This window comes from Rhinolophus sinicus, linkage group LG05, assembly GCF_036562045.2.
Source record: "Rhinolophus sinicus isolate RSC01 linkage group LG05, ASM3656204v1, whole genome shotgun sequence".
Classification (NCBI taxonomy): domain Eukaryota; kingdom Metazoa; phylum Chordata; class Mammalia; order Chiroptera; family Rhinolophidae; genus Rhinolophus; species Rhinolophus sinicus.
This window is the reverse complement of record NC_133755.1, coordinates 96,468,652-96,484,153: the sequence shown is the minus strand read 5'-3', so window position 1 is coordinate 96,484,153 and position 15,502 is coordinate 96,468,652. Positions and strand designations below refer to the sequence as shown.

The 15,502-nt window shown below is 37.1% G+C and overlaps 1 protein-coding gene across 2 annotated transcripts in view; it reads right to left on the bottom strand.

Moving 5' to 3' along the window:
- Positions 1-10,332: 10,332 nt before the first annotated feature.
- The window catches only part of TFAP2D (transcription factor AP-2 delta), a 54,425-nt gene continuing 49,255 nt past the window's right edge, over positions 10,333-15,502 (bottom strand). For both annotated transcript variants that reach the window (XM_019734607.2, XM_074333058.1), the window contains one exon: positions 10,333-13,961. In XM_019734607.2, coding sequence (XP_019590166.1) covers positions 13,742-13,961 — 220 coding nt within the window. In that variant the 3' untranslated portion in view covers positions 10,333-13,741. The remainder of the gene's footprint in view (positions 13,962-15,502) is intronic.

Below are 15,502 nucleotides of genomic sequence, written 5' to 3'. Positions count from 1 at the left end.
GGGTTGGTGGTGAAAACCTGAAAGGATTAAGAAGTACAGATTGGTAGTCACAATATAGTCACCAGGATGTAAAGAACAGCATAGGGAATAGCACCAATAATATTGTAATAACTATGAATAGTGTCAGGTGGGTACTAGACTTATCAGGGGGAATCCTTTCGTGTTTTTATATATATATATATATATATATATATATATATATACACACATATATGTATATATATAATATTTAATGTTACATATATATTTTACAATATATGTTACATATATAATATATAAGTATATATATGTATATGTCCATTATGCTGTATACCTAAAGCTAATATGAAATAATATTGAGCGTCAACTGTAATTGAGAAAAAAAACACATGGGCCACAAAATTATTACATGTCCAAAATAAGACTGAAAGGTCATCTACTTCTTTTATTAGGAACACTATATCTAGATATACCCTTAGTGGGTCTGCACATGTGAGCTTTTGTGAATAGCTGGCCTCAATGCATTAGATCTGTAAGTTTGTTCCTGTCTACAGACATGTTTTCACAGTGGCTGGGAGGTGTAAAGGTTCTATATACTCCTCTTTATGACTGCTTGAAGTTTGTTACACCTTTTAGCACACTTCAAGGCTGCCTTTTCTGTTTATGTTAAACTTATGTGCATATGTAAATAGGTGAGAACTAGGTATGACCAAATGTAGCCAGAGACAAATTTTTCCTCAAAAATTAATTTGTAAAACTGTCAAAATGGTAGCTCTTAAGAAATTGTCATAGGGAATTTCTGGCCAAAATTGGGGATCCTTTTTGATGGCTTCTTGTCAGTGTCTTTAAGGGATTTTCAATCATATAAATAATATTTTAATTATTACTTATTATTTTGAACTCTAGAAGTCTAGGTAATTTGAAATTTAATGTTAAAATATTTTATAGAATATACACTTAGTTACTTAATCAATAATTATATGATTTTTAAAAATGAGAAATGCTACACTTGTCAAACATATAAAAACATTCTATTTTGGGGGTTTTATGGATAAAAACGTTTTCAAAATACTAGAGGAGATAAGACCAAAGGTTTACTTAGGTAGACACAGGATTTTTTTTTAGAAAAAAATTACACTTGAAAGATTCTTTTCATTTAAAACCATCGATAATCTGAAACAACATTCAACTTTTTATACTTACTTTCCCTAAAATTCCTTGGATAAAGGAATTTATCTTGTTTTTGTTTTTGGATAAACAATATTGCATGGTAAATATAGGTGCTTTTACCGCAAGGATTTAAATGGGAGTAGCTTTATCTTCTTTTTCTAAAAGATGATAGTGTTGGCATTTTTATAGTGAAGCCATCAATGTTTATAGTTTTGGATATCACAGGAATATTCATAGTTCTAAAAAAACGAACTCACCATGGCCTGGAATTCCTTAGGTGAGTCGCAGAGTTTTCCTGCTTACTTTGTGCATCTCTTTTGTTAATAACCTCATTCATGTGACAACATTAAACTTTACCTAAACCCTGTGTCCTTGGAAAATAGCAACAGTTAAGAAATCCTCCTGCTCTTTTGTGTTCAGGAACTGGCTTCTGCAAAGAACCTGCCCTGCCTCATATCACTTAGATAAGACCCAGATGCCCCCTGCTGACCTATGATAATGCCAGATACACACTCTCCAAATTCCCCTTCCTTGTCTCATAAACGATTAGTTGAACTGTTTGTACCCACTGACTAATGTGAACAAACAAGCTGACTTGACCAAAGGGCAGTGAAGCTACCCTCCTCCCTCAGGCCCTCCAAACTTTGACTCACTCTCATCCGGAGCCTGTACAACCCCTCCTTAACAGCCCCTCCGAATCAGCTTACCAAAAGGAAAGACATTCCTGGGTTGACTGTCCTATCATTCCACCCACTCTCCCACACCAGATTCTTTCCAGCTTTGTTTACCCCTCTCCATATATTAAAGAAAAGCCCTTTTCTGCTTGACCTTTGAGACCCTGCAGGTCTTACACTTGGAATGTTCTCCCTATTGCAATAGGCCCCTGTTCCCTTCTTGTAATCCCCTTGAATGAAGCTTCTCCTTAACTGAGCCCTGATTTGTTTCTACTTAACACATGTTAACAGTATATTAACATATTGTTCTTTTCACCACTCTGCAAGAAAATTGTGAACCTGGTCTATATGGAATATTAAGGAGGGGAGGGGATGGTAGATAAAGGCAAACGGGATCAAATATATAGTGATGGAAAGGAAGGAGAACTGACTCTGGGTGGTGAACACACAATATGCTATATAGATGATGTATGACAGAACTGTACATTTGAAAACTGTGTAACTTTACTAACCATTGTCACCCTAATAAATGTTAATTAAAAAAAAAAGAAAAGAAAGAATGATTAAATAGCAAGTTTGTTATGTTACCATTGTCTAAGGAAAGCCACATGGTTAAGCTCAGAGATGGTATGAGAAGGCACCACCAAAAGTTGTGGGTGCTCAAAATCAATCAATGCGCTCAAAAAACACAACATGGAACAATATTTACCTAGAAGGCCAATCTTGAAGTCACTGCAATCCAATATCTACCAGAAATTCAGCTGAGAGGAACAGTCTTCTTAAAGTCCTGACTGATGGATACCAGTTACATAGTTACACTAAACATAACCCAGGATTAAGTTAGGCCACTGGAGGGCTGAGTAGCTAGACTATCTGACCAAAAAGAGCCTTGTTTATACTAAACAGTATCGTGATAAGTGTAATATGCCTTTTGTTTAAGCAGCAGTGTTTCTCCTCAATGGATCTACTACAGTGGTTCGTAAGGGAGAGGCCTTAGAGGGGGTGGGAGGGCAGTGTGGGATTTCAGTCTCCAGAGGACATGTAGCAATGTCTGGAGACATTTTTGGTTTTCATAGCTAGAGTAGTGGTGCTCCCATCATTTTGTGGAGAGAGTCCAGGAATTGCTGCTAACTATGTCACAATGCACAGGACATCCCCCTAGAACGAAGAATCACCCAGCCACTATGTCAAAGGTGCTGAGATTGAGAAACTCTAATCTGCTGAAAAAATATTGTTTATGGTTCTTTTTCCAAACATTCTTTTGAGAAACTTAATTTTTTTCCTAATCTAAGTGTCAGAAATAAGTGTATTTGTGATAAGCAATGGTTTTGGCTTAGTCTTAGACACAAACTAAGTGAATTGAATAAAATTATCAACTTTTCCATTTTGCAATGGCTATTAGAAAGCCCAAAGTTAAACTTGTTACCCACCTGTATGTGGCAAATACAACTCTGTTTTTCATTAGCCTCTGGTCTAATTTATAATTTTACCATTAATTTGCCTTTTTATTTCTCATCTACGGCTAATTTATAATATTTTATTATTTGTATAAGTTCCTGAAAGCTGTGTTAAATCTTATTTTTCAAGAATCTAGAGACATAAATAAATAAATGTATAAAATAAAATATATATAGTTTATGATGAAGGACTTACTCAGAAAAAAAAAATACGCAATGAGAATTGCTATTTATAGCCACCGGAAAGGAGCATGAGCGCCCAGATCTAGAACTTGAAATTAATATGAATCTTAAAGAAACAAGACCAATGACAACAAATGATTGAATAAGATTTAAAGTTCTAATGCTGAACTTATTCAGCATCTTCTATTATAGTGACTGGCATACACTAAATTCTAAATAAGTGTAGATTAATGAATGAATGGTTGGATTTCATTGGTCTTTATTTCTATAAAGACTGTGAGAAGATTTTATTAATAAAATTTCTGGGTTCAAGAAAGTCTTTGTGGATTAAATATGATTTGTTGCTGATGGTTAGCATTTTAGCTTGACCAATTTGCATAGAACTCTGGAATTTCCAAAGTTACCGTTGCATGTTCTCGAACTTACATATTCATATTAACAATTAAATACACGCTTTCATGCAGGGTAAGTTTAGCCAGGCAATAGGGGGAAACTTATAAGCAGTATGCTCTGCTTGTAGCACTGCTTTTTCCTCTATGTTCTAAAGCAGTCATAGGCAATCTTCTCCAAAACCTTTTCAATAAAACCATTACAACACTCTTCTGTCTCAAAGTCATTATAATAGCTTTATAACCTCTAGGATAAATTACTATAATTTCCAGTGGAATTCTGTCATTCATTAAGAAAACAGAAACTTACCGACTATAAAATGAAAGTTAACTAATTAGAGAAAACATTTATGAAGCCAGAAAAGAAATGCAGCTTTTCCATACCCTCTCAACTACCGTCAGGGAAAAAAAAAAAATCTTGACTGCGCTAGTAAATAGGTTTCAAATAGATAATTAGAAGCAATAAACATTTATACCCATATCAATGCTATTGGAGGATATAATAATTTGTACAAAGAATGCTTTGCTGTAGATGAGACAGTAAGTTGTCAGTTTTATTTTCCATTACTCTTTTATTTAAAATCTTAGTTTCAACAATGTATAAATACTTACAGGATTTATGCATTGAAGACTGAGCATGATAATGACTTTCTGTGTTAATGCATGAGATATTTTGTGCCTGTCACTTATCACTCTGGCATTATGAATCTGAAAACACTTCCAAGGGCTTCCAGTAATTTATGATTGTCTCCATTTTTTCTAGAGAATATTACATATTTTCTCTATACACCTTGGGTTAGTCCTTGAATTCCATTCATTCATTTGCCCATCATTCATTCCTGCCAGGTAGGACTATGCCAGGTAGGCACTGGGCTAGCTGCTGGGAATACAATGATAGGCAAGATACATGGATTCTCTCTTCAAAAAGCTCACGATATTAATATTAACAATTCTGTTATTTGCAATAATATTAACAGCTAACATCATTTGTGCCCATACTATGTCTCAGACACTGTTATTGTTTCACCTGGAAAATTTCATTTAATCCTTCTAACAACGTAATGATGCAAATGCCATAATTATCCTCACTTTACTATTATGGAAACTGAGAATCACCTTTCTTTTTTTTTTTTATAATTTATTGGGGTGACAATTGTTAGTAAAATTACATAGATTTCAGGTGTACAATTCTGTAATACATCATCTATAAGTCCCATTGTGTGTTCACCACCCAGAGTCAGTTCTTCCATCACCATATATTTGATCCCCCTTACCCTCATCTCCCACCCCCCTGCCCCCTTACCCTCTGGTAACCACTAAATTATTGTCTGTGTCTGTGAGTTTTGTTTCTCATTTGTTTGTCTTGTTCTTTTGTTGTTTTTGGTTTATATACCACATATCAGTGAAATCATATGGTTCTCTGCTTTTTCTGTCTGACTAATTTTGCTTAGCATTATACTCTCAAGACCTATCCATGTTGTCACAAATGTTCCTATATCATCTTTTCTTACCGTCAAATAGCATTCCATTGTGTATATATACCACAACTTCTTCATCCATTCATCTACCGAAGGACATTTTGTTTGTTTCCATGTCTTGGCCACCGTAAACAAAGCTGCAATGAACATTGGAGCACACGTGTCTTTATGTATAAATATTTTCAGATTTTTTGGGTAGATAACCAGGAGGGGGATTGCTGGGTCATATGGTAATTCTATTCATAATTTTTTGAGGAACCTCCACACTGTCTTCCATAACGGCTGCACCAGTCTGCGGGAATCATCTTTCTATTAGGAAAGATAATTAAGCAAGTGGTTAAAAAAAATATTTACTAAGTGACATGACCAGGATAAATGATGGTAGGGTAGCATGAAGGAGAGAGAAAAGTGTCCTGGTTTAGAGAATCAGAGAAGGTCTCTGGTCAGTAGAACTCTAAAGATGAACTCCCAAGGTTTCTGGCCCTAATCCCTGGGACTTTGAATATAATGTGATATCACATTCATAATTATGTTACCTTAGGTGATAAAGAAATTTTGCAGATTTAATTACTGCTGTTAATCTATTGACTTTGAGTGAATCAAAAGTGAGATCATCCAGTGGATACAATCTAATCATATGAACCCTTTAAAAGCAGAATGTTTTCTCCACACTCTGGAGAAAGGGAAAGTCAGAGAGACACTTGTTGATTTGATGAACCGTCACTGGCTTTGAACATGGAGAAGACCAGGAGATAAACACCTGAGAGCAGACTCTGGGAGCTCTGAGTGACCCCTGGTTGATAGCCAATAAGAAAACAGGGACCTTAGTTCTACAACGACAAGGAAATGAATTTTGCCAAACACCTAAATGAGCTTGAAAACGGATTCTTCCCTAGAGGCTCTTGGTAAGAGGCCAGCCTGGTTTTTATCTTGAGTTCAGCCTTATGAGAGGCTAAACAGTTGAGCCAGGCTAGACTTGCAACCTATAGAAATGTGCACTAACAAATGGATGTTGAATTAAGCCACTACGTTTGTGGTAATATGTTACGCAGCCATAGAAAATTTACAGAGTTGCACTGAATTAGTCACTTTGAAGCTGATGCCTGACAGATGAGCAGAAGTTGGCTTAGTACAGGAGGTTAGGTAGAACATCATGTTCCAAGATAAGAGGACTATTTAGCAAAGTCTTAGATCTTGGAGAGTTTTAGGGATTCAAAGAGGCTTAAAGTGACTGGACCATGGAGTGTGTATACGGTGGGGGGAGAAGGGAACGTGATAGGGGAAGCAAGGATACAAAGCTGGAGAAGGCTGGAGGAGAGAGCAAAAGCTAGGCCACAAGGAAGCGGTAAATCCTCGAGAAGAGTTACTTTATTTTAAGGGCAACAGCAATCCAAAAAGAGTTTTATTTGGGCTGTGCAGATCAGATTTACTTTTTAGAATGATTCTCTGCAGTGTGGAGAATGGAATAAAGAAGAGCAGGACTGGAGGGAGGCAAATTAGTTAGGTAGTTATGGCAATAACGCAATCATGAGTTGATGATGCCTTAAACTGGGGGACAATCAGTAGGCCCTGACAAATTAATTTATTATAATATTATGATATTAATTTGTCAGAACCTAGTAATTTACTCTAGGAAGGGGCAGAGAGAGGGAAACATTTAAGATGATTCACAGATTTCTTTCTTGGGCAACTATATGAGGGCATCACTAACAGAAGTAGAAAACTCAGGAAGAAGAGTTGGTTGAGGAAGGAGATAGATTAGGAATTCATTTTTTGATATATGCTGAGTTGGAAGATATGCTGTTTTTCATAAGGAGATGCCCATAGGAAGTTTATTATGTGTCTCTGGAGTACAGGAGGATAGTTTGGAATGAAGATGTGGATTGTAATTCATCAGCATTGGATTAGAGGAGGCTAACAAATAGTACCAAATAGAACCTCCTTTACCCCGACAATTTCAGCAGTTTAACATAAAAGAAGTTTAGGTCAGAGTAATGTGCACATCTCTTCCATGTGGTCATTTAGGGATCCAGGTACTTTTTATCTAGAGTTTCTGGCATCTCTGAGACAGTGGTTCTTAACTAGGAGAGATTTTTGTCCCCCAGGCGACATTTAACAATGTCTGCAGGTAATGTTGGTTGTCACAATTAAGAGAGATGCTACTGGCATCTATCATGTAGAAGCCAAAGATCTACAACACACAGAAGAGCCCCTCACTACAAGGAATTAACTTGCCCAGAATGTCAGTAGTGCCAAGCTTGAGAATCCTTGCCCTCAGGCCTCATCATCTCATGCATCTAGTCGAAGAGAACAGAAAATGGAGGCAAGAACATGGCTGGTTTTAACTAGTAAAGTCTGGAAATGGCAAAATCACTTCCATTTCCCCACTGGAGAAAACTTAGTCACATAGCTCCAAACAGCAAGAAATACTGAGAAATTTAATCTAGGTCAGGGGTTAGCAAACTGTAGCCCTCGGGACCAATACTGCCCAGTGCCTATTTTTGTAAAGATTTATTGGAATAGTCATGTCCATTTGTTTACATATGGTTATGTTCACATTTACTTATGTTTATCCTTTCCTGCTTTTCATGCGTTGTTATTTCAGATTTTATGTGTCTTGGCCTTTTTGAATCCTCTTTGATGCAGCTTAGAAGTAGCAAAAATATTGTTTTTAAGTGTAGTTAAGTATGTCTGTCTGCCAATTTAAATATATGGCAAATACCACTGTATTTGCTAAAACGTGATGTAATTTCTATTTTTGAGCCTTCAATTTAAATGTGGCAGAAATTTGATCTCAGTCCCTTTAGGGTCTCTTGAGTTGCATTTATATCCCTGAGTTGGGTGGGGAGGGCTTATGTAGAACAAAGTTTTGTGTTGGAAACCGTGGCCTTGATTTTCACCTACTGACACTGGCTTCTGCAGAGATGACCACTCTTCTGTATTGTATAATACTGGGGCTAGAAGTCTGAAAACTATCTTTCTCATAACCCTTTTCCAGTAGGCTTCTAATTGGGTTCCAACAGTGGAAGACTCTGGTGAGAACTCGATAAACGAAGGAGGGAGAAACGATGCTCCACTTACTTCCAGTTCCTGTCAGCACCCCTCCAGCAGAAGAGGAAGGCTATGGCTCCAGCCTGGAGCTTCTTTTGCATTCCCAGCATTATCCATGCTCTACCCACTCACAGCACCAGTCTCAGAGGTTCCAGCAACAACTGTAGGGAGGGGGATGCCCTCCTCCAAGCTCCCAGCTGCAGGTAACCTCACCTCTTTCCTTTTGCTCTCCCCTCTATAGGGGTGGTCGCTACTTTTTCAAATTATTAATATTTGCATGATTCAGTGTCTCATTTTTGCTCTTTCAGTCTTCTAACACCTGTTTAACCTGTTTTCTTTATTAAATCATTTCTCTTTGAAATCCCTAGAAGGGTTTCTGTTCTCCTGACTGGACTCTTAACTGATACACCTGAATTCCCACCTGGTCTTTGGCACATGTCTCAGGTTTCTCCTGTGTGTACTTGTGTCTAACCTGTGAGTATTCTGCATGCTTCTCAGCTACCTGGGTTGGTCCTGGGTGTGCCTGAAATATCCTTTTGCAACTGTATCCCTCTGGGGTGCAGGAATTGCTGCTTCTTTCTTTTCTTCCTGCACCCACATCATCCTGATCTCTCCATGCCATGTTGAGAGAGACTCCCTGGGAAAAGCCCCGTGAGGCTGTCTGGGGACCTTCTGCCTAGACACACAGCATATAGACAGCCCTTCTGCTATTGCACTATGCTGGGTGTTCGTCCTCCCTGGGCTTTTCTTGGGGATGAGGACATAGTTCTCACTGTCCCCAACCTCACCCCCAGGACATGGCCCCTTCTCAGAAAGATACAATGATAGCTCAGCTTTCTATCATTAATCTGTTATTTTCTCCTTCTTTCCCCAATCTAGGGACTATTTTCTGGTCTCCAGTGTGCGTGTGTGTGTGTGTGTGTGTGTGTATCTGTGAGGAGGAAGGAAAAACGTCCTGACAGATATGTTTTTAAACCTCAAGTCCTTCTTAGGGCCTAGAATTTTGAAACTGAAAACTAGTACAGAAGTTCAACCGTTTTGTTGCCTGTATTCCGTTGGGTTTCATTTCTGCCCTGAGGCAGTGCAGACAAAATGTTAGCCACCCCCAAAAGGTAGAAATAACCAGAAATAGAAGGTACATCTGTTAGTTTACAAAATAGTATCCTGCCCAAAATGTTTTTAATTCATCCAGAACCATAAAATCCCCTTTTCCCTGACCTTTACCTTTTTTTCTCTGATCACAACCCCTTCCTTGATTTGCCACCCTACCTTCTACCCTTCATGCCCTTCTCCCAATTCCCTGGACCCTGGTTAGGTTTGTGTTGAGGCAACATGTACATGTTTTCATCATGTCACTCACCATATGCTAATGGCTGGGATCTTCATAGGACAGTGTGAGAAACTTGAAAGAAAAATGTTCTATTCCATTCTCTATCTTCAGTCTCGAGGAGAGAGCCTGGCATATAGGAAGGGTTCAACAAACTGAGGTGAAACTGATATCTAGATAAAAAGAATAGTTTGTCCAAGTATTAATGACAATAGCTAGCACTAGCACAAACCACGCTCCTGTTCTGCTCTTAGCAGTTTAGGTACATTAACTCTTTGATTCTGACAGTAATTCTGTGAGTAGATGTCTATTATTATCTTCATTTCACAGAAGGAAAAATGGAGTCACAGAGAGGTTCAACCACTTGCCTAAGGTCACACAGTAGGAAGTGAAAGAGCCGTGACTTGAACCTAGGTAATTTGGCTTTAGAGTCTATGTTCTTAGTCACCTGGCCACACTGCCTCTTATATGATGTCTTGGCTTTTGTAAGGAGAGGGCGTGCTCATTGGGTAGAGGATCCTGACACGGCACATTTGAAAAATTGCACTGGTCTAAAATGCCTCCAAAGCGGCATAAAAGGAAGAAAATACTGGGAAATGGAATTACACTGTTTTATTCATTATTAACAAGAATAACTTATTGACACATTTACCTTAAAAGCACCAGGTGACAGAAGGTCAAATTCTTATCACTGTCACACTAGGGTCAGAATGCTCATAGGAGATAAAAGGTCATGTTATGTTCCGGACATTGAAGAGAATATATATACCCTCAAAAAATGGAACTGCAAAGCCAGAAAGAATAATTGCTGTTATTAAAGCATCACAGGGAAAAAAAAAAAAAGCAGGAGAATAGATGAGGCATCTTCCCAGTATTCTGATCTTTCCAAGGGGGAAAAAAAAGGTGAATTCAGAGTTTTCATTTTTTTTCTAGAACCATCAAGCTTAAGTCAAATGGTAACTCTAATGAAATAGCTATGGAGGTGGCATTTAAATTGGTTATTGAAACAGCCTTAAAACAAACACTTCTATTTCTAGGAATTTGACCTAATCTTCTACAAGGTTAAACATAAAAATCTTACACTAATTGTCATTATTAATTTTGGGTAAGTATGAGAGGTTTGGACAATTTTTCTGGGCAAGTAATAGTTAATCTGAAAAGCTTTTTCATTGCTTTACTTATTGTAACCTACTTATTATAACACTGAAAATCAGGTAGATTTTTGTGAACTACCTTCCTTTACTATAAACTATGCTACTAATGATTATAACTTTACTGTTGTTGAAATTCTGATACCATCTTATTTTATTTATTGTTTTATATTAACTATATCTACTTGCAACTAATGTGATATAGTGGAGATATTTGTTACTCAAATAAAAAGAATTATCCATAAATTACCATGGAAGAAGCAAGCCAGATTGAAGGACTGAATATTAAAAAAAATAAAAAATAAAAAGTAAAAAGTCCTTTGGCCCATTTTGGACGAAGAACACACACACATTCATTTACTCATTTATTTAAAAAGTGTTGAGTACCTATTATATACAAGGCAAAAGTTGGCATGTTAACAATGTCTATTAGAATATGATAATAAATAATGACTCTAAACATGACCAGTCCATCAATTCATTTATGTCCTAATGGCTGGTTAAGTTAAATGATGGGTGCTGTCCCTTTAAGGCTAAGACACCCAAAAATCCTGGTAAATAATGTGCACTGTAATTATAGTTATATTTTTGTTTCCAAGGCTAATATATAATAACACCCAATGAGGTGTTCCGAACCCAACTAATCACAACTATGGGTGGAGAAGTAAGCCGGTACGATAAGCCAGGTCTAATTTTTCATCTGAATATTGGTGAACATTTGACATGGTATATAACTATATTAAGTACCTAGCAGATATGCATATTAAAATGCCATATTAAATACATATGTATTGTTAATAATAAAAGGAATAAAAGAAAGTTAATGTGGAAACTTCATTAAGGAAATATTAGTGGCCCACATTATCTGTATATAGCTTTCCTACTACATATGAAACTGAAATATTCATCATTTTTCATGTGTATATTTTACAATATGGGAAATTTCATGTAAAATGAAATAATTTATTTTGTCATGAAACTTAGAACTGCAGCAGAATCTCGGCTTTATTCTACTTTATTTCTAAAAAATGTGAAGCCTTGAATAATGGTAAAAGTTTAAAAATGGATCTAGATAAACACATGAAATCACAATTCATTTCTTTATTTTAAGCTCTTCTACTGTGTAACTATAAAAACCCTTTATTATAGAATTCCTTAGTAGTGTCTTCTGTTAATTGGATTTAGTCTAGAAAATTTAGGTTTTCACTGGTTATGGTTCCTCTTTTCTGTACAAGACTGGAGATAAAGGTCAAATAATTTTAAGAATTATTAGACAAAAATGTTTTTTGTGTTCTCTACATGAAAAATGTTTTTTGTGATCTCTACATGGAAAATCTTGAGCAATTTCTTCTCAATTAAAAATAATACTAATATTCCCCATGGGGGTTATAATGTGGTGGCAACTTTTTTAAAATAATTAAAATATGTTAACAAGAAGACAGTATTTTCATGCTAAACTCAGTGTTGGGAGTCCAAACATTATTAAAATATTTTTTAATAGATGATGACCTGTATCTTTATTTACTTAGAAGTTTGAAAATTGCTAACAGTAGGAAGGTTGGAACAATGCGGTACCAGTCAGATTTCTTGACACTTTCAGGTTTACATGGACTGAACTGTTATTCAATTAGCCCCTGGCCCTCTTGTTTTCAGTGTCTTAACTAAAGGACAATAAAGCTATAAGAACAAGCTATGAAAAAAGGAAGCATCTTAAAAGCAAAAGTCTTCTCTGATCATTCTGGGTTTTTTTTTTTTTTATTGAACACAGACCTGAATGCTTCTGTGTTTCTAAAGGTTTAGAGCACAGCTATCAGGCAGGTAGAAGAAGCATAAAGGTAGAAAAATAAGGGGTCTCATTTTTATCTTTCAGTCATTGGCCACCCGCACTTCAAGGGGCCTCCACTAATCCCCTGGGCTCCACTCCTGTCTCTGAGAGGCAGAGCTTCCTGCAAAGATGACTGTTCCTAGTCCTGTGCTTTTCCAGGCAGTACCACACTACCACTTTCCATTGGGAGCCCAGGAGTGGCAAATCTACCTTTACCTGTACCCATCCTGCCCTGACCCTATTACGTGCAGTCTGTTTCCTTGAAGTGTTAGGTTTGGTGTGAGAGAGGAGAATGGATAGAAAAGTTCATCTCTTATCTCTTCAGTATTATGCTGAGTCTCTTCTTACCTATCAGGGAAAAATAAAAAGCGACCTAGGGTGGGGTGAGAATAGTCATACACAGAGGGAACAGAGTTTTCTGGAATTTTTAAATACCACCAAGGCACTGGCAGTTACGTGGGCGATGGGTGACCAAAATTTTAGAATTTCTGTCAGTTCTCAAGACAAAGATTCATGACTGCCCTTTTCAGTTCCCAAAGCATTTATTGACGGATTGATTGCCAGATTGGTCTAGTTAATGGAAAGAGGCACTCTTTTGTCACTGGGGAATTAAGTCAAGAAAGACCGGAGCTGTAAGCACTGGTGATGGATTCCAGGTTGGTCATGCTTTCTGATCCCTAACTATATAGTTGGATAAGAAAGTGCGTCAGTTAGATGTGAAAAAGCATGTGCTGCCTCTCCAAAGTCCAGAAGTGCTTAAAAACTGTGACGTATGTAATTCAGAACAATAAATTACGTGCACAAAAGGAGTTTATCATAACATAAAATAAAAAAGTGACAATGTCATCACACGGTTACACTGCTGTTTTTTTTTTTCCCTTTTTTTGTGTGGTTTTGTCCTTTTTTGTTTCATTTTTCAATTCCATTTTTGTTTTTTATGGAGGGTCAGGGGAGGGTAGAGATTCGGTCCACTGAAGATTAATCACCCTCAATGATATATATATTAGAAAAAATATCAGCAGCAAGACTCTCTGGAAATAGATTCTGTTTGATGTAGCTAGTCTGTCTTTTCTGTTTTGCCCTCTTTCACGGCCGCCTCTGAAGTTTTCCGCAGGGGGGCTTTCTCCGAGTTGGCATGGCCTTGGCCAGAATCTGCCGCTCCACCGTTTTTGTGGGTAGTGTGTTTTTCCAAGTAGTTCAGCATTTCACTGAGGACTGTTTGGAAAGTGCTTAGGGCTGCACATATTGCTGGAGTCCCAAAGCCATGAGTGATCAAACTGGAAATGAGAAAGAGATGAACAGCTTACAGCATGATATAGGATAATAAATCCCCCATTTTATCCAGATCATTCAATTCAACAGGCATTTCTTATGTGCCTAAGTGGTGTCAAGCATTATGCAAGATAGAATACAAGTCAATCTATTGCTTTTGACCGTAAGAAATTTAGGACACATTTGGAAGAAGACTTGTCATTGGTAGGCTTGCAAGTCTGCATGTTTAACTCATGACTTGACTTTGATTCTCTATCTCATTAAGAAAGTCAGAACATACAACTTTCTATGTATGGGAATCATCTCATTTTCGAGGATGGCATCCGCACTTGTATGGGCATAGATCATACAAGACTAAATCAAAATTGGCTGAGTGTGCCTGATGGCTGCTTCTCTGACTTCGTTCTTCTCTTCTTCATAGTAATGTAGTTTTGTCTGGGCCATCCAGCTGGAGACTACATTTCCAAGGTTCCATCGTAGCTAGCTTTGAACATGGGACTAACCCTCTCAGAGTAGAACATGAAGGGAAGTGTTGCATATATGTGATTACCACCTGCCTAAAAGGAAATTGAGTGCCCTTTATTTCCTCTCAAAATAGTTCCACAGCTAGGCAGATAAGGATAATCACCTTGGTGGTGGGGACAGAACAAGATGGAAGGAACCCACTCAACTCCAGTCTCCTAAATGAGAGAAAAGTAAAATTCTGTCTTATGTAAACCACTCTATGTTTGGGTTTTAGCAGCTAACTAACTAACTAGTAATCATAACTAATGAGCAAATGTAGGGAGTGTCAGGGCAGTCTCAGCATAGGTAGCCCTTCCAACCTTGATAAATGTCATTTCTAGTTGAGCAAATACATAATTGCAGATTCACTCTTCTTGTGAAGAGATGTCACCCAGATATTCATTTGATCAACTGTTTCTGAAGTGACAGTCTGCCAGGGGTCTCCCTACAACTCATACTTATAAAAATAAAGAAACACATGCTTGACATATTTTATGCATATGTTACAATATATATGGTATATACAGTGTATAACATGGTATATACAGTGTACATAAGAAAACCCCAAAAACTATTAACTGCTTACAAGTTCTAGGTTGCAATAGTTGTTATGACATTAGCAGTTTTTAAATCAGATAGAATGACCCTCCATAATATTTCACCTAGTTGGTTAACCATCTTAGGGTATGTAATCTTTAGGAACAAAAGTAATAAGATTTTAAGAACAATGCAAATGAGAGATTTAGGGTCTCAGGCAACTTACTGATATTCCTCAGTGGGGATAACAATAGGATCTACCACAAAAAATTGTTGTTTCTATTAATCCATGCAAAGGGTCAGGATAATGATGCCAGACCTATAATAACTGTTTAATAAATGATACATATTGTTGGCTATGGGATATTTATGGTAAGGGTAACATTTTCTGCATGTCGCTCATTATACTCTACAGGATGCTCGCATCTTTCATCTGGACATTTCACAAAGCTTTCCCTATGTCTAGGTCACAATTAACATACAAAAAAGGAAAAAATACTGCAGT